Consider the following 19,904-nt stretch of genomic DNA (forward strand, 5'->3'; position numbering starts at 1 on the left):
GGCGACGCGAAGTAAGAAATACCAATTGGTACCGCAGTGGGGGCGGGGGGGAATCCAGGGGACCGTTATGTGTTCCCTTCGTCAGCGGCGATGCTGAAGAATCTGCAACAAAGTGTAATGACCTCGCCGTTTTTGATGGAGAACTTGCTCCAGAGCAAGCCGTCGCCCGGTGCTGATTTAACCAGCCTGACCTTGAACTGGGCGGCCAGTCTGGTGGTGAGACAGCGTGAGCGCGAGTGCGAGGCGAACTTGAGGATCTCCATGGAGAAGATATCACCGTCGAGCGCAAATCAGGACCAGCTGGACCAACGATCATCCACGGGCGCACGTGGCTCGGACCGAGGGAACACTATGATCGACTGCAGGGACCATCAGAGGGGATCTGCCGGGAGGATCGACCGTCAAAATGATCGGATGCAGATCCTACGCGAGAAGGAGAGCCTGGACAGGGGCCAGGTTATGTACGTGGACGTTGACAACGAGAGGATCGACGGGCACGTGATCGTGGATCGCCTCTGCGCGATGCGTCTCTGTAACGAGAGGCTCGAGAACCGATCCAGCTCGGCCGTGGACTCGTGCAACTCGAACCTCGTCGAGGATCCGGCCAGTATCGAGATGGACGGCGGACTTCAAGGCGAGAGGGAAAAAGACGAGAGCATCCTAGGTGGCGAACGCGTGTCGGCGTTACAGCCGGACAGGCGATACGACCTTGGATGCAGAAACGTCATGCACACGTCTGACGAGATGACGATTCAAGGGGAGAGAGAGGTGGCGGTCGAGCGTGTCGTCGACAGGATAGGTGAGAGAACGACCGCCTGTTCCTGCGGCGATGAGCAGTGCTTAGGACCCGCATGCAGGACCATCCAGGAGAAGGAGAAGCCACAGCTCAAGTTCAGCGTCAACGCTATACTAGGCGGCAATCATGACAGGCGACCGCATTCGGGTAATTGTTCTAACTTGAGGGCCAGCTCGCAATTATTGCTCGTGGCTGGTTTTATGTAAGTTTAAGGTAGCTCTAGTAGCTTTTAATCGGTGGACCACGGACCGTTCAGACTATAAATCCTTTGCTGGAGCATGGACGATGTATGTCTGTTTCATTAGAATCTTACTTCGAAGATTTGTTTGTATTTCGTTTAATTATGGGTGGAAGGGGTGCAGAAGTAGCAAGCGTGATGTACAACATTAGTTATTTAAGGGTAATGTTAATGACGTATGGTGATTTTTTTTTTGTTAAACTCTGTTGGATTATCATTTGGAGAGATTATGTTAGGGAGATAGGTATCGGACAGACGAGCGCGTCAGAAGAATCTTAGTCATCTCTAGGCATTTAGAGTGTTGAAACAAAGCTCACCACAAATCAGTGTCGCCGGCAGACTTCTGTTGTCGGTCCCTAAATCTCATCCGCACACCCTCAAGACGAGTCGCAGCGTGCGTGCAGGGTGGAGCAGGACGTCAGCTGGTCCGCCACTTACCTTCACCCCAATATTAAGCCCTTACGATTGGTGCCTATAATATTAGACAAGCGGCAGGATCCAATGATGTATTACCGCGCCTCTTATCGCGTCTCCTTATTCACAGTAATTTGGGCGACGTCGAAATTGCCCGCCCTATTACCGAACGTTTCGATTTATAGCCAAGCCGGTGAAATAATAGCGCCGCGTAGAGCGTAGAACCGTGTTATCTCCCGTGTGAGCCCTTCAACTTCTTCGCTGTTACTTCGTACGAACCATAGATTAGAAACAAATCGTGAAATCGATCGAAATATTTTTCTCTTATCCCTGCAAAAAAAAAAAAGACAAAAAGAAAGGAAGCAACAAACAAACGAACGGAAAAAAAAAATACGAAAAAATACACGCCGTATCAGAACCACTTCAGTGTACATCAACCGTACAATCTCTTGCATCCCCGTCGTTCTTTTTTTCCCTCCTCCCTTCCCCCTACCGCTAACAAGTGATTGACACGAGTCGATAAAGTTCATGCACATACCATAAATACACAAACGCCGCGGACCACAGGCACGAGATAGAGGCAGGCAGGAGAGATCCGAAAGGTGGGAACGAGACAGACGGAAAGAGCGAGGCGAGAGATGGTTCATCAGGGGAGGGGGAGACGAAGGTAGATAGGTGGAGAGGCAAATGTTGCATTTAACATTGGCGGATTGCATGCATGCGCCGATAGAAGAGGGAGAAAGCGAGGTTGTCGGCCAGAGAGAGAAGAATGGTCGGGGAAATTTGGTGCGCTCGAAATACGGGGTGGGGTTTCATGCATTTGTCGGATAGCGGATGCATTGACCGTGCCACGTGCATGTGTTACATCCCTTCCTCACCCCCTCCCCCACACCACCCACCGATCCTCCCTCCTCCTGCGTGAATCCATCGCCTCCGATGGACCCTCCAGCATCCCTCCCCCTCTGTCCTCCTCTTGGTGCAACCCATCCTCGACGCCGCCAGCCCTTCGACCATCCATGGCCGGTGGTACTATCGCTCGGTCCGCTCGGTTTTGTACGTCATGTCGAAATGTTGTGAAATAATTGCGCGAAAAAGTGATTGGCAACAAACTCGAAATTCATCGACGGACGCGAACGAATGCCCTGGCAACGTGGAGTAAGGGTGAAAGAGGGGTGGAAAGGGGGGCGGCGGCGGCGGCGGCGGCGGGGTTCGCACGGTCTGGAGTGGATGGGCGTTTGACGGGAGAGCGACGTTAAATTTCGAATAGCATTTTCGCCAATCGTTGTGCGATTTACCAGGTACTCGCACTCTTTCACTCTGCTCGACGTCTTCCTCTCTCTTTTGCCTAGCCGGCGTGGCGCTCGCTCTGTCTCGCTTCGGGGGTGCCACACGCTCTCGTTCATCCCCCTGCTATCCCCCCCGTTCCTCGTTGTTGTTTGTCGCTATTATTGATATTTTTCGATATCGAGCGTGACACGAAGCGAGACTCGCGTAGATGGATGGCGAAATGCGTGTACCTCATGTACCGTTTTATTATTCCTCTCTTTCTCTTTAATTATCGTTTTTCCCTGGCGGCTCGCGGCGGGGAGTAACGCGTTGACGTTCTCGCCGAAATTTTCTCACTACTCTGACAACGTAGTTGCCAATTCGATTGTTCTATTCGGATCTGTAGTTTGTAGACTAACGTGCTTTTCAAATTCTCGATCGAGTTAGCACGTCGGACGTAATAAGCCGGCACGGAACGTCAGCCTGCTAACAATTCGCTTAGACAAACATCGTCCCTCTATTACCGAACCGCATCGTGGAACACGTCGTTTCCTGCCGTGCATAAATCGTCGAACTCCCCATTCACGGGGAAACCTGCAGCGGTGTCTACTTAATAATGCATCAAATGCCCTAATCCCAAAGAATAACCACCGATATGTTGTACCTCGGTTACGCGAAGGATCGTAGTCCGGGGGTTGGAAAAAAGGGAGGGATGCTCTTTAAGCCTGAGCATTAAAAAAAAAAAAAAAAGAAAAGCGCAGCGCTACAACTGTAACAACACGCGAGCTGTTCTAGATATCCTCGACAGGCTTTGGAGGTTTAATCTTCCCGGATCGAGCTGCCCTGCGCGGGGCAGGGACAGACCGGGAAAGGGACAGGAGATGGTATTCGCGAAAGGGAGTAGTAGCTCGAAGGAGGTGGAGCAGCTTAAAAAACGATTCCCATTCAATGTTTCCGTTGGAGGTTAAGCCGTTATTAGTTGGCCGGGGCTTGCGATCCTGGCAGTGCCGCTCCTCTTATTGGCTGGCTAGGAAAACAACGATAAAAGGCGATGAGTATTTTATAGGGTACACCGGCACAATAGGACGCAGTGTATGGGCCATTGTTAAAGCATTGTCTGGCTGGAACGCAAGGCAAACCTCTCTTTCTCTGTTCGTTTTCTAGCTTCTTGGTCGTGGTGAAACGTACGCGGGGACCGTGGTTCTATTATTTTATTATTTTCAAACACGTCACCTTCTCCTCTCCTATCTCGTCTTTTACTCGGGTAAATTGGGCGTGGCGGGTGAAGGAAAAAATATGTTGAAAGTACCTCGCATCGTCGACCCTCTTAGATAGGTACGTGTAAATGGCAACCTTTTTTTTGGGGTGGGTAAACTGAAACTCTTGTGTTAAAAACACTTTCTTTTTTTTTTCTTTTTCGAAAAATGATACAACGCAAGAATTTATTTATCACTTTAACCTGCAGGAGGTTAAATATATCCTAGGGGTTCTCGCGTACCAAGCATCCAAGTATTTACTCTGGAGGTGTTGAAGCGTGCGTCAAGAAGAGGTTGGGTTCTGCCTGGAGCTGTTGAGGAGGGTTTAGTCGGGGGTGTCAGCTCGAATTATGCATCGCAAGGAATACAACGACTTGAGCATTCTGTCGTGCGAAAATCCAGAACCTTGGGCGTTTCACAGGGAGTTCGTCCGTAAAACACGCGTTTTCATTTCCCTCTACCCGAAGTCAAACATTTCAAACTAAACAGTTTGTCATATATAAGCGTACAAACTCCCTTACCAATGTTATCGACAAGATTTACTTCGAACAGTTCATATTAATTGGGCTTACCATTAATCTACAATACGTGTCCTGTTTTTACAGACAATTTTCAAGGGTTCTCACCGGAAGCGATTCCCGCGTTCTTGCAGAATTTACAGAATTTCGCGAGCTACAACATAGCGAAACCGATCGCCAGACCGGCAGCGTATCATCCGTATCACAGGCCAAGTCATCAACCACCTCAGCGTCATTTACCCCCGAATGCGCATCACACGTTGCAACAACTGTTCTACAGAGGACCCTATTTAACAGGTGAGTATTTCACTTGTTACGTATACGCAAATATAAACGCGCTTCGATCACGATTAATTTCAACGTAAATCCGAAAAGAGTGATAAAATAAACCAGAGCTCGTGTTGTTACATTTCTACTTTTTTTCCCCTTTTTTTTTTTGGAAAAAAAAGACTGTTATTACTTATTCCGAGGGAGCCAGTGAGTTAATAAACTAGCCGAACGCGGAGCGGAAACACGGCCTCGATGAACATTTAAAACCGAAACTTCCGCACATGGCGCCAAAGCGTATAAACGCGGGCACGTGCACGGGCACGGGTTTATCGAATATCTTGTTATAGGTAGGCTCGTATGGGACATGGAGTGCATATGAAGTGCAGTGAAAGTACACTACCATATTATGTACATGCACCGCCACAAGCAAAATGCACGCATGCAACAAGTGCGTGCAAATATCATCGGCGCAGATAATACTGTCATGCTCAGCTTGGCAATATTGTACAGGCACGATCTGGAGATTCAATTGCCCGTTCGTTATTAGACGACTTTGATTCAATTATTATCGGGGCCTGGCTTTTGATGCACGAGCAATAAATTTTGGTTACCGGCGTTTTTCCGAATACCGACAGAGTGGTGGCCCCCATTCCGTGCAAAGCGCATCTTCGTTCGTCAGTCGTGATGCAAATTTTTCTTGACGTTAAAAATATATCGACACGCCACTCCTGTCACGAATGACATCGATCCGCCACTCGTGAATAGCTCGTTGCATCGAATCATTGACAGACGGTTCAGATATGATCGCGTAATTGCTGTAATTTAATTTCGCACCAGAGTTTGGAGTAAATCCGATCGACGCAACCAAATCTTTTTCAACGTTGAACTTGTGTGATCGGTAGTTGCCGGTTCTGGGACTGGTGGTCATCATCCCGGTGCCCCAAGCGGCGGGACAGCGTTCCCAGGCGCGATCCAAGGCGGCCTGGGCGATTTCACGAGCACCGGCCTGGTATTTCCATGGGCGACGAATGCACGCGGGAAACCACGCCGTGGAATGATGCGAAGGGCGGTTTTCTCGGACCTTCAAAGACGTGGCCTTGAGAAGAGGTTTCAGATACAGAAGTACATCAGCAAACCGGACCGCAAGAAGCTGGCTGAGAAGCTCGGCTTGAAAGACTCTCAGGTGAGAAGAAACGATATTGAAATTTTCTTAGTCAAATGTTAGAAAACAATTGATGAAAATCTAATCGCGATGACGTTCATCGTAAAAGTGTAAAGAATCGTGGGCTTGGTAAATGCATCAGAGAACAGTTTGGCGGTAATAACGATTACACGAGATAATAGCATCAAATATGCCACATTCAGGTAAACTTGCGTGCATTATAACATGTATAGGCTTGTCATGATCAAGCGGTAGCCTTCGTAGCCGCATGAATGGGCAACGTGATGCTTAATACCGTGTTTAATGATCTTAATAGTGTACTAATTTGTTAATCCAGCCGGCGGGGCGATCGCTTCTTTGCCGATCGGCTTCGTGTTAAACGATTATCAACCGATTAGAAAGCCAATTTATTCGTTCCTTTTAGAATCTTCCTTAACAATAGTAATTTAACCATCAAGGTATGATATACGCTTGATAACGCTCGCCTTGGCTTCTTCGCGTTCATATTTAATTAACATCGTGAACCATGTCAGTTGATTCACGCTAATAGCCGAGCGTATAATAGAGGAATTAATCCGTACGAGCAAGGAAGGAAGGCAGGTTGCTGTAGAATATATGGTGCTTAATGACCTTATTAGGGCACTAATTGTCGCTTTAACGAAGTACGAAACCCTCTGTTCCTAACGGATCATTTAATTCAGAGAGGGAGCTACTGCTTCCTCTCTCTCTCTCTCCCTCTTTACCACGAATCCATTCATTAAATTGATAGAGACTAATGCTCAGGTTTTGTCGAACGAATTCGCACGTGCTGATAATATCAATTCGAAAACTTTACTGTATACACCTACATACTTATATCGAGTTAGACATCGCGAGTAATAAGTACATTGTACAGAACATTCAGTCAATCTGATCGAGTTACATCGTTTTTCCATACCACACCAATCATAACCATTATTTGCTGCCAATCGATGTCCATCTTCTTCCGAGATGCTACCGGTAAAATAATAATCAGAGAGCGGTTTTAATAATCGCATCGCGTCCCTAGCGTCGCTGGTGGTCCAAGAATACAAACGTCAATTTTTAAAAAAGGGAATACGATTCATTCGAGATTATTACTATTGCACATATGTACGTGCAATTGATTTTGCTGAAATTATTGAAAAACTTAACGCTATCCAAGTGCGTCAGAAAAGTGCTACCGACTAATTATTCTCCTAAGCGAACGAGGTGTCCCAATGATTTTTCCATGGATCGTAATTAAAATGGAGAAGTTTAAAGTCCCGTGGAACGATCACGGGCGAAGGTGATCGCGCGAGATGTCATCGCGTCGCATCGGGGGTTGTACATAGGAGAAAGAGCCGTGGCGTAGGTGCACATGGGGCTAGGAGCATATAATACCCACGGTTTGGGGTTAATCGGGCGATGCCAGTTCATTAGCTGCACACGTACACATTCGCGCGCGCTGGATCGTGTGGGGGCACATCGACGGCGGGCGTCGCCGTCGGTAGCAGCCCGGTTCCGCTGCGGCGACGCTAATGAAACTAAACGATGCCCAGAAAATGGCACTGTAAGTTAGTTTCATTTGATTTCATGAGCGTAGTTTGCCGATCCGCTCGAGTACCCCGGGATGCGTACGGCGGTTTTACTAATTTTGTTTCCTAACCGACGCCCACTCTAATCCCGCCGCCATGTCGCTACGAAACTACGAATCTCGTTCGCCCTTTCGTTGCGAAAAATCGTCACAAAAATGTCAACGTTAACTTAACTTATTTCTATACGCGTAGTAAATTTAAATGGCACAAAATTCTCTATCCCATTTAGGAATAAACTTTGTCTCCTGGATCACATATAGTTATCGTAAAATCGAATCAATTTTCTGTCGGTCAACAAAAAAAAAAGAACACCCACGTTTCATCCGCGTACATCGATCTTTCACACCGAAAACGTTGTCCTCTTTGTATTCGCCGCGTGGCTATATGTTAGGGCGATACATTTTGCATAGCTACGAGCATATGGCCGTATGTAGATGAGGCGCAAATAAGGGTAAGAGATAACCATTGGTTAGCAAAGGGCCGAATAGAGGGAGATGAGGCTGGGAATCGGAGAAAGAGGACGTGTAGAGGGAGAGGAAGGGGTGCGGAAGGATATATTCTCATGTATAATTCACACCTCGAGCGCCATGCCTCCACTGCCATTGGTCGAGGCCCACTCTGGTCGTGGTTTTACGAGAAAATCTAAGGACCACGCGCACACATGCACCGAAATCTGGACGCGCGAGCACGCGGAAGGTGTGTGCGTGTAAGTGCCAACCGGTAGCTACGAGTCGGAGTAAATTGACGGTTCTTGCGAAACCGCAATCCGCATACAAAAGGTTCCCACTCTTTTTTTCGCCCACCTTCTTCCACTTCGGCTGACGGCGGCGGAACAATCGGTGGTACCGACATGGAAGTTCAAGCAGCCTCTCCTCTTCTTCTACGCGCGAAGGCCCCGCACGCATATCAAACGCGATTTCACGAGCCGTCGTAATAAAACGGCTATGGGGGATGAAATGTCATCGGTCAGCAAAACCATCGATAATTCTGTCCTTTTGGCCAATCTGTCTGGACGTTTCGTTGAACTTTTCGAGCGTTAAAAGTAGTAATTTTTTTTGTATTTTTGCAACGACAGAGCCATTGCTCTCTGGGTGGTGAACGTTTATAGTTTGATCGTCTCGTGGCAAGTGAGACGAGAAGAAGAAAGAAACAATCTCCAAGTTGTTAGAGGGAACGTTGAGTGTTGTGCGATCTAAGGAGCGTGGTTCTGCGCACTTGGCTGCTATCTAATATCACGGCTCACCACACGAACACCCATAAAAGCGATTATTGTCCGATGATGGCTTTCTCTTCTCCTTGGAGTTCCTCTCTTCTGTTTCTCTTAATAATACTCAACTGCTGGCGCCAGATGCCCAATTTCCCCGATCTTCTCTAACGCGTTCTTGTCTAATGACAACTTCTCGATCGCGTTCACTAATTATTAATTAAATCTGACAATTTTTCTTCAACAACAGAAAGTAATTTTAAAGAATTCAATCTTCCAACGAAGGCAACGAAAAATCCCAAGATCTCACCGTACACCACGGAGGCATCGCTTCGAATTAAGTTCTCGTCCTTTATCGTATTTGTAATCATACCGGTTTTATGAATCTTTCCTGAGATTTAATTAAAGACTTGCGGTGTACGGGTGGATGATAATAATAAAGCTTTTCCAAGGGGGTAGTCTGTACTTTGAGGAGAGGCAAGGCGGCGAAGGGGGATGGAGGGCTGAGAGAAGAGAAGCCGAGGCGTCGTTTCACTTCAGGTTCGAGCCTTCACTACAGTTTATGACGAGGGTGAGTTTAAGAGGGACGTAAAGGGCTGGAGGGGGATGACTAAAGTAATTAGTGATGGTGAGTGAACTCACCCTTTTTCCGGCCGTAGCCGTGGTCTTTTGTTCTTCTCGATTCCTTAAAGACAGAAAACGTTCATCTATTGCGCGTGGCTTTTTACAGAAAGATTAAACAAGTTAGAACTTTTTGCTTCTTCTTCCGTGCAATCTCAATCGAGACTGTCTGAATTTTCTTTGAGGAAAGTTCCTTTCCAATTGTACAAATATCTTTCGTTGCAAGGTAATCGTGTTTATCTCGTAGGGTTTTTAGTTACGTGAATTTTTCTTCGTAAAAATGCCTCGTTATTATGTTTGTTGGCCCTTTTTTCGCGACGTTGTTGTTTCGAAGCAGTGAACAAAAAGCGCTGATTAAAATTGTTGGAAATCTGAAATTTTGAAGCTCGAAGCTCGACGGAAGAAATTCGATTCCATTATGAGGGGAACGTTGGAAGCGCAGCATCACGTCAGAACCGTCCGTATCGCCTCTGGGCAGGATTCATCAACGCGTCGACCTTAAATTAGCCGGAATTAAGAGCAGCCAGCCACTTTTGTGCTTGAGACGTTTCCGTGGCCGTCGGCTGGACGGAAGCGAAGGAAAAAGTAAGAAGAGCCACCGGAGGGCTTGTTATCTTTTTAATAATCAAAACCGACAGCCCCGCGACGGTTCGCTTTTCCTACCAAGTTGCCAGACCTGTCAGACTCACGCCGCTAGCATTAATTCATGATGTGAAGAGTGATTTTCAGCCGAGATGAATACATCAAACTTACGTACCCTCGTTATATCCCGTATCTTCGTTAACATCTCGTAAATGTAAAAAAATAGAGAAATTCTAATTGAAAGCTTCGTACTATTCAATTAAATAAGTGTAAACGACGCACAGTAGGGGAACAAGGAATATCGTGTTAATTCGAGATTTAACAATGGTAATTTCTCATACAATATCGCAGGGTGCGCTAAATTAAAACGCACCCCTCGTCCCTCAATCTTCCCATTTCTTTATCTCCAAAACGAGAGGGCTACTTCTCCAGCGATCGAGACGCCTTGAAGGTTTAACGAATTATAAAGATTGCACGAAGAATGGCTCGCATTTGGTGCTCGTGACAGCCTATTTAGAGTTGGTGGAAAAACGAGTTCCTCCTTACGACGAGCGCGTTCTTAATCTCCAATCTTAAATTTGATTAGAACGATGGCTCTTCGTCAATACTATTTATCGCTCTCCCGATTCTTCTCCACTTTTTCCCGTTGAATTTCTCGATCAACGTACTACACGGTACTTTCAAACGAAATAATTATTAATATTCGTTCGATCGACGCTCGCGAGTGAATCTGTCCCCGGATACACGCGCTTACATCTCGATACTGGACTCGATCCGCGCGTAAAAGACGAGCAGCTTGCCCTTTCCCACGAAACTGACACTGACACGTTAGATAGATCGACCATTAGGCTTGCATTTCAACCGAATATAGAATTTCCTAGAATTCCGCCAGTCAAATCAATTTGTAGCCATTAAGGCTGTTACTGGATCGAGTTTGCCCTGGACAAACCTTTCCCTAGAACAATCGGTCACTGTTCTCCGTTCGAGGGCCGTCCCGCTGTTTACTCAGTAGTCGATCCGTTGCACTGATCAGACCTGAAGATGGTACCACGATCTCGACTGTTTGCCGTAGCAATTTTCGTCCTATGGCACACATTCTTGCTTAACCCCGAGTGGCTGTCCTTCTAGAAGCATTGAGATCAACAGTAAATCGAATGTTGCGATTTTCGATCGATCTCGCGTTCACGTTGACGGATTCGATCGCGCGTTTCGAACGACGGCATTGACCTTTTCTTCGCGAGCACGCCCTCAGAGATCAAAGTTAAGCGAGGGATCGAGGAAGTTGGTCATAACGTTGCCCTAAACTTGCCGCGCGGTACAGTCTGCGATGGATATTAAAAACAAAGGGCTGCCTCTTACAGGGCATAACATGAATATAACGCCGCGCAATATCTTACGGCTTAAGCTGTTCGGCTTAGCCCGTGGACCTTCATGCATTATGGATTTTACTTTGAGAAAGCGCCGCTACCCTGACGCCAGACAAACTAAGAAACCATGAATATACAATACCGTGGTATGCATATAGATTCACCCTTTTGTGAATCAACTTTAATCACTACCGGGCGAAACCGCGACATTCGCGTCGCGGCCGATAAGACGAGAGTCAGAACGGAATTCCTTCACGTGCTTCTGTTTTACAAACTTTCCTTGGCTGCAGTTGAATTCTACAAGGAATTCGCTTCTAAAGAACCTACGCGAACGGAGATGAATCTCTGCGCGAAGAAATGAGAAGGTAGTCTAGAACGATATTTTGTCGATAGCGTCAGCTGTACAAATAATGTTTTCATTTATAACAGAATACGTAACGACGCTAAGATCGCGTGTATATCAATTTTTAAATGGGTTACAATTATTATAAGGATAGGACGAGCGATCGTTTGATACTCCCTGTCACATATCCTTTAAATCGGCCTTCAAACATCTTCACATGTCGCGATCGAATGGGTTTAGCATCCCTGGCACGACATTTCGCCCGGAAATATCGCTTCCCATTCGTGCCAGGTCGTAGCCACTCACAGCTGTACCATTGGCACGCAGACGAATTCGAAATTCGCAACTCGTGCCCCAACTAAAACCCGTCGCGATCGACGTTCATTCCCGGATACGTTCCCTTTCGCAACCCTCCTCCCGTGAAAATCACCGGGCCGTGTCCATAAAATCTGATGGGCTTATAACGATAAAGGGAACGATTTGTTCTTCCAATAGCGAAATTGCCGCGCTCGTGCGATCATTTTCCTATTTCTCACTAGAATGGTTGCGATCAGTTGTTGCGAGTAGCTTCGAACATCACAGTGCAGCCATCGTAGTGGTCGCAGCCCCATTAAACCGTCACACGAAATACCAGTGTAATTTAATTAAAGAAAAAAATTGTCTAGAGAACGATGGCACGGATGCCTTCGAATTGCACCAGACAAGATCATCGACATTCTTAAACCCTCGCATACCCTCCCCTCCTTGTCTGAGGATCGTAATTACGACAAGGATTGCGCGCGCACGCCAGGCGAAAGAACTAATTAAGCGCGACATAGATTCAAGGATAAACGGATTAACACTATCATTTATCAGCGGGCGGCGGGCTCAATTAAAACATCACCGATGGAACGAGCTCCACCGATAAATCCGAAGGGCCGATTTCCCTCTCCGCCCTATCGCCAGCCCACCCCCTCTCTCCATTAAGAGCCGACTTCCTTTCCATACATCAGCCAACCCTTCGGCCGCAGAGTCGCGCCGCGGCAGCTTTGTTCCCGTGCCTCTTCCGCCGCTTTTTCTCCTTTTTTCAGCGCCTCACCCACTTGCGCGCCCCGCCGCCCGTTGACCGCACACCTACCCCTCGACCCCCGAAAAATATCCCCCATAGCACCCGGTCCCGGTGCCCGTGCCTGCTCCTCGTCCCTTTTCTCCGCATCTGCGCCCTTCGATCTTCTCGCCCCGCCGTCCTCCTGGAACGGCCTGGTACCGCGACCAGAATGGAGAGGGTGGCGGTCATTCTCTCTCTCTCTCTCTCTCTCTGATCGCACGAGCTACAAGAAAAACAGACGAAGAAGAACAGAGAGAGAGAGAGAGAGAGCAGAGGACGAAAAAGAGAGGGAGTAACGAAGAGAAAGGCGATCGAGACGAGGGGGTTTGGGGAGTTCGAATGGAGAACGAAGAACCAAGAGGGACCAAGAGGAGAGAAGAGATACGGAGGGTGAGATCTAGCTCGGAGGATGGGGTGCTGACAAAAGAGGAGAGAGAGACGGAGGCAACAGGGGTGGGGACGTGGAGCGCATACCCGCGGAAGGAGTACGGAAGGTGAAAGAGGGGAACGTTCGGAGGAAGACAGGGGTTGGCGAGAAAGAGGAGCGTGGAGCGAGCGAGACTCAGGGGTAGTTCTGAGGCCGACGTCATAATCGATCGTCTTTTATTAAACTGCGCCAGATGGCGCCGTCGCCGCGCAAGCTACTACCCTATCGTATACCGTACATATATATATATATATGTATATAACTGTACATACCATATATATATATATATATATAGAGAGAGAGAGAGAGAGATATGGAGGTGGGCGAAGGAGGGACGTGGTGAGTCGTAGGGAGATAAAGAGGGTGCCAGAACCTCTGTGCGGGGGTGGCCATGGTGGTGGAGGTGGGAGCCGACGTGGGGTGGGCAGAGGCGGAAGTAAGGGCGGTCGCGTGTTGCCGCGAGGAAGGGGGTCGAACGGAGGAGAAGTTTCAAGCAACGATGGAGGGAACGGAGAGGGTTAGAGGGTGGCTGGCGAAAGGAGAGACCGGCAGGCTGACTGCAGCCAATCGTTTAACGATTACCCACTCTATAGAACGCGTTTCGGATGTCGTCGTTATGACCTGATCCTTTAGTACGGACCCGTTCCGTTAGCGTGGCCTGGCTGGAAACATTTCCGGCTTCTTTTTTAACGGCACCCACCCCGTAGCCGGAGATATTCTTCTTACAGATTCCAAAGACCGCGGATACGATTCAGGAAGGAAGGAATCCTTCGATCCACGCGTGGAAACGAGATTTTATGAGGGTTCCGGCGTCGTGGCTGTCGCGGTTTCGTGGACTGTTAACGATATTTATGAGCAAGATGATAATTTAGAATTTAAGGGGTGAATAAAGGGAACACGCGAACGCGTGCGATTACAGAGTACGAATTAAGCATTAATGCTTTCAACGAATATAAATTAATCGTAGCTATGCATTCTTCGCCCTCGATACTCGTATATTTCCATGGACTGCTAGTTTCTGAAAGGGTTGAACGGCAGTCGATAGGCGGGCGAATCGGGGAACGAAGTTGGTCGAGCGATCGGAATAATTATTGCATCGCAGCTGGATATTTGAATGATCATTCGTTGTACGATGTCGATTATTGTAGCTCGACATTATTACCGTCGTTGATGGTAATTTCAATTATCGCGTTCCAATGGTTCACTTAGCTATTGAAACACAGTCGTGACGATCGTCGGCGAAGACTCGATTCGCGCGTAACTACGCGTCATCTTTCGTGGGTAGTGAAAAGCAGCCACGGACAAGGTTGCCAGTAACAATTCGAACGATTTATAAAAATGATCGAGAGGTTGGGAGTCAGCGCGATACGCGCGGACAGAACGAATGGAGAGCGTGAACAACGAAACGATTCAACTTCTCCGAAAAGCGCCTCGCCGTCTTTCTCGCCGAGCGAGGAGACGCTTTGTTACTTTTGTTATACAGTTTCCGGGACCTGTCTGCCGCTGACGGGACAATCAATCACCGTCGCCACTCGCAAAACGTAAAACGAGAAGAAGAAGAAGGATCGTTCGGTGGGGCAGAACGGAAGTATATACGAATTCCGTTGATTTCCCTAGAATGCGTTCCGCAATTTCCGTCCGCTGTAAATTCGCGCAAACATCAACGTATCCCATCCGCCTCTGCAATTACGCGCGCGTAATTATTATTAGACGATAATTACTATTTTTTCGCTCGTTCAGAACTTGTTTCCCGTCGTTTTCAATAGAAGGTAGCTTTATTCAACGTAAGAGATCGAATCGCAGCTAGAAACTTTCTTCGAACACGGTTTCGTATATGTTAGGGTGGTGAAAAGATCCCCTTCGATTTTGATTTTCGAGCATCCTCCGATTGAGTGCTCGTCCCAAAGCGAGCAACGTCTTCGGTTCGGTATTAACCCTCCAGTAATCTCTCTCGTTCGGTGGAAGCGTCGGATTCCGAGGGATTTTTGCCTTTTAAACGGCCGCGCCTCTACGACGGGTCGAGCAAGTTTATTTCACCCACTAATCCGATTTTCCGGACTTACACTTCCCACTTTATTTCCCGCCCGCGTATTTCCCGCATTATATATCATCGCCCGGCGTTTCCATCGAAACGAACTGCGAATTATCAGTTACAACTAATTTAATTAATCCAGTGAAAAAAGAACAAAAACAACGAAACGAGATCTACCTTGGAAAGGAAATTTTTACTCATCGCGTCGAAACGTAGCCTGTCAAGCTGAATCGACGTTCACACGAAATTTCGAATACATTTTGGTCCACGATTTTATCGTCGGAGACTAAATAACCTGGTCGATTAGTATTAATCTGTATCAATTACTGAAACGTATATAAAATAAGATACTAAATCCTCTATACAATTAACTACCATCTTCAAATCAATTTCGCGCATTCATTTTCTCACTGCTGTTACTCTGACAACATTAAAAGTTCATCCCTTCGAAATCGATCGAAATCAGTTCTGTGAATTTGATTTTACACGCTGGCTGCAATTACAGGCGGGGTGCCACGGGCGTTCTCGCGACAAAGATGGGTCAGTCATGGTATTTGGGAATCGGCGGTGGGCTTACCCTACTGTTAAAGAGCATATTAACGCGTCGGATCGTTAGGGTTCCGCGTGGTGTCAGGCGCACACGCGCTGACAAACGAAAATACGAAAACAATTTGGGTAAATTAGTCCCCTGGCAGATCCATGTAATTTTCTCGCCTCCGTTCTACCCGTTTAATCTGTCACCTCTGGCTCCCGTTTCCGGCTGGTCCTCTTTCTGTCCCTTCGCGCGCTCTAAACTCCGCTCTCGTTGCGTTTAAACGCGCGACAATATTTTAATGGCACACTGGCGATACGCTACGACGGTTTAATCGCGCTTAATCGTGGGTAAAACAGCGATTCTCGAATCGAAAGGAATCCGCGAAACGGACGTCGAGTTAAAAGCTGCGATCGAAACGAATGATAAATTAGTAGCTTGTCATATGTAATTTAAACGTTCGCTTTTGCAGCGCGACGACTGTTTCTGCGTAAAAGAGTTAAATAGAAAAAAATCCCAATGGAAACCCACGACCGCGAGTGTACACGTGATTGATATCCAATCTAGAAATGATCGATTACGAGCACGAGCGCGAGCGAAACGGAATGAGCTCGTTACCGGCGTAAAATTTATTATTAGCGTGGACTTCAGTTACCATCCTGTTGAGGGAAAACGAGAGAGAGTGAGAGAGAGAGAGAAAGAGAAAAAATTAAATTGAAAAAAAAAGGACCAACACGAAGAAAGACACATTGACGCATAGTTCGTTCGCGTTTCATCGTGTCAGATGCAGGTAACACGCCTCTGAATGAACCTGCACGCGGAAATCATTCGATAAAACGCTCGACGGGATGTTAAAGAATAATAAACATTTTATTAATCCCTCGCAGTAGCTCATGGCACGGGCGGAACAATATTAATAACGACGCGGATGTCAAGCGCAGATAACATTGTCGGACGCGTTTCGAAAATTGTTGATATTCTGTGTAAAGTCGTTCGTAAATGTAGCGTCTCGTTAAATAACGACCAGTTATAAATCACATTAATTCCCGTGCTCGGCTGTGTCGCGATACCGTCGCCGTGGGCTGGCAATTAGAAATAATTTCGCGATAACTACGACTGTATCAAGTGTGCCTCGAACTCTACGTCGATACACCTACGCGTCTGATAACGAAGATTATCGACAAAGCCGTGTCGAACTTAATTAACTGCACGACTTATTGCAAACGACACGACGATGCGTTCGTCCCTAGTTCGCGCTCTCGTAACGAAATCCGCTTTACATACGAATTAAATAACATAGTTGAATCGCATATTTAAACATAGATTTTTGCTTCGCAAGAAAACAGCGTGAAGTGACTTTGCGTGAACCTCTGCGTACATTATGCGCGATCTTTAACCCGTTTTACTGTTTATCGGTGCTTGTAATTATCGACTCGCCGATAATTCTGCTAATAATATTTACTAACACTCTGTATCTGTTTATTGATATCTTAAGTACCCTGTTTTCAAACAGAATTATGAAATATCGAAGAAAATAGTACTATCCTTGATCGAGCGTATGATGTTGCCAGAACGCGACCTTAAATGAATTTTAATATCCAGATTCTCGAGTCACGCGTTCTCCTTTACTTGAACTTAAACCAGCCGATCCTACGAATACGCTTCGCGTCGCGGATCGTCGAGAAATCGAATATCGCGAAGGGTCTGCGCAAAAAGGTTCGCCCCAAAAAGAGAACGACGGCGAAATGTGTAAAGTCCATTCTGTACAAGGTCCAACGCCTTATTGGCAACCCCCCGAAGGCGGGTCGTGGGGAACCTTCAGCGTCCCGTCGGGGTGTCAAGTGCACTCACATGCACACACGGTTGGCCCATTCACGCGCACAGACACCGCGAAAATTCGTGAAGCGGTTTTAGGTAAATCAATCCGAGGTCAGCGTTTCCGACTGGCGCTGCTTAAGGCTGTAATAAAGTGGCGAACGGGGTAACTCGCAGTAACGAAGGGTGACGCGAAGGAGTGGCGAGGAGGCTGGCTGGAAAAGGGACGGTTGGCGAACGGGACGAAGGAAGGGGCTGGAAAATTTTCAGACACTATATGCGTTTGACGTTGCCCCGTTCAACGGTTTGGTAATACGTGGTCTTTAAAACACGGTGTATGAAAATGACGCGCCCTTTCTCAACCCTCCAGCGCTCGCGCGTTCGTTCGCGAGAGGAATGGAAAGAAGTATCGAAGCGTGGAGGGAGAACGAGCTTTCTTTTAGATGCGAAATACGGATGTAGATTATTTATAGTCGCGGTTTGTTTCATTATTTACGACATTATCACTTCCTCTATTAGTCGAACGTTTTATCTTCGACGATGAAAGAAGCTGAACGAGGCGAAAGTTAGTGGTAACGAACGAAAGAAACAACTGATAAGCTGCTATTTTATTTCGAAAACCGATCGAGTGTATTGTCCCCGTTCCGTTTGAATAACATAGAAGCCTTTTATCGCGTCTGTTTTAATTTACGCTCACTGTCTTGACTAGTTTAACACTGACTTGTAACTTACAGTTGCGCAACAGTTCAATTGTCTCAGTGATTGCCAATAAAATTAACGTATGCGTGTAAGAGGCGCAACTTCACGTTTACATTGATAGCGAATTGACTCGACCGGACGATTGTACGCAAATGTATTGAAACCGTTCGAGAATCTCATTTTCTAATGACCCAAGTCGCACGATTAATTGGCGAAAGTAAAGTGATTTCTAATTGGCATTCGCAGGTGAAAATCTGGTTCCAAAACCGTCGAATGAAGTGGAGGAACAGCAAGGAGAGAGAATTGCTGGCGACCGGCGGTTCGCGGGAGCAAACGTTGCCGAACAAGAACAACCCGAATCCTGACTTGAGCGACGCGGATGGAGACAGGCCCAGGATGGACTTGAGCGACGTGAGCCCGTTGACGAGTCCGCAACGGCCTGAGGAACAAATGGAGAACGAGGAGGACGAGGAGATCAACGTTACGTGATGAAATTTCACCGGAAGTCCTGATGGGAACGCGTTCGTCTGACGGGCCACGACGACCGTCGCTCGTCATTCAGGATACGTAGAGAGGGCAAACGCGGGAAGAGGAAGAATCGTCTGGACCGATCGTGAACGAGATTTCGTTCCCCTTAAATCTTAATTCAGAGCATGTCTGTTCGATGGGATGGTCGACGATTCGTTCAGAAGAGAAGAGCCAAAAACGCGGTTGGTCACGTAACGATCGGGTCACAGTAAAGAAATCACGATAGCACGTTTCGATATCTAATTGTTGTGCCGTTGTAAAAGATAAAAAGGCCACTCTCTCCGGGCGGTAAAACGAATGCGAGGATTCGATGTGTCGATTACGCCGGGCGCGATAATGTACTCGTGCACCGTACTTCGACACGATTCGCGGTTTAATTGGTGACTAAAGAAGTGACCTTGAACGTTTCGAGAAGTAATTTCCTACGAGAATTCTTGTGGATCTTGATAAATATATTCGGGGCTATAGTTTTCGAGATACACGAAACGGATCGATAGGAAGATCCCTCCTGTGTGTACCTTCAGATCCGGAGCTTTTAAATCACCTTCGACCTTTGGATCGTGGCACCACGATCTTTGTATTTAGCGATCGCAACGATATTTTCTTTTCTCAAACAGTGTTACTCCACTATTCGCGGTTCTGGCACACCTTTCTCCGGTTTGTACCGGGCAATCTAAAGAAAACGGGAATGCGGAGCGGGATGAGAATCAAAACGGGACGATGGCGAGATAATTTTTTTGGACCAAGTAATTTAAATTAGAAGGAAACGGTTGCAGTGAAACAATGATCCGAAAAATTAGGAGATGCTACGTTGGTGTTAACATTCCAGTGATTTAGATGAACAATTAATTAAATTATATTCCTTTGAACCGTTTCGCATCGTTCAGTAGCAGTCGTTCTGGCCGTGGCTGTACCTCGATTTTATCTGTGCCTCGTATTTACCCAGATAAAGTAAAATTTGTAGGACATTGAACATCGCGGCGTGCACAAACGAGGAAATCGCGTGAGTGTTCAAAACGCTGGATAATTAATTCATCGATCAGCTTTCGCGAGTTTCAGTCTTTGCATAAGTTTTAAAGGTGAATCTAATCTAGAAAAGTATGCTCGCAGGTGCGGCTACATTTAATTCCGATAACGAGCGATAGAATTATG

General features: G+C 47.0%; 2 protein-coding genes across 2 annotated transcripts in view; both read left to right on the plus strand.

Moving 5' to 3' along the window:
- The window catches only part of U2af38 (U2 small nuclear riboprotein auxiliary factor 38), a 94,678-nt gene that overhangs the window by 34,178 nt on the left and 40,596 nt on the right, over positions 1 to 19,904 (plus strand). The window lies entirely within an intron of this gene.
- Dbx (homeobox protein Dbx) lies at positions 76 to 18,760 on the plus strand. Its single transcript, XM_076898132.1, has 4 exons — positions 76 to 943; positions 4,576 to 4,785; positions 5,661 to 5,941; positions 18,471 to 18,760. Exons 1-4 carry the CDS (start codon positions 91 to 93, stop codon positions 18,711 to 18,713), a joined length of 1,587 nt encoding a protein of 528 aa, XP_076754247.1. The 5' UTR covers positions 76 to 90; the 3' UTR covers positions 18,714 to 18,760.

Source organism: Xylocopa sonorina, chromosome 7, assembly GCF_050948175.1.
Source record: "Xylocopa sonorina isolate GNS202 chromosome 7, iyXylSono1_principal, whole genome shotgun sequence".
In the NCBI taxonomy this organism is placed as follows: Eukaryota; Metazoa; Arthropoda; class Insecta; order Hymenoptera; family Apidae; genus Xylocopa; species Xylocopa sonorina.

Coding starts and splice junctions, on each gene's coding strand:
- Dbx (XM_076898132.1), top strand. CDS start 91: ATGCTGAAGAATCTGCAACAAAGTGTAATGACCTCGCCGTTTTTGATG. Junction 944..4,575: donor TGACAGGCGACCGCATTCGG/GTAATTGTTCTA, acceptor CTGTTTTTACAG/ACAATTTTCAAGGGTTCTCA. Junction 5,942..18,470: donor TCGGCTTGAAAGACTCTCAG/GTGAGAAGAAAC, acceptor TGGCATTCGCAG/GTGAAAATCTGGTTCCAAAA.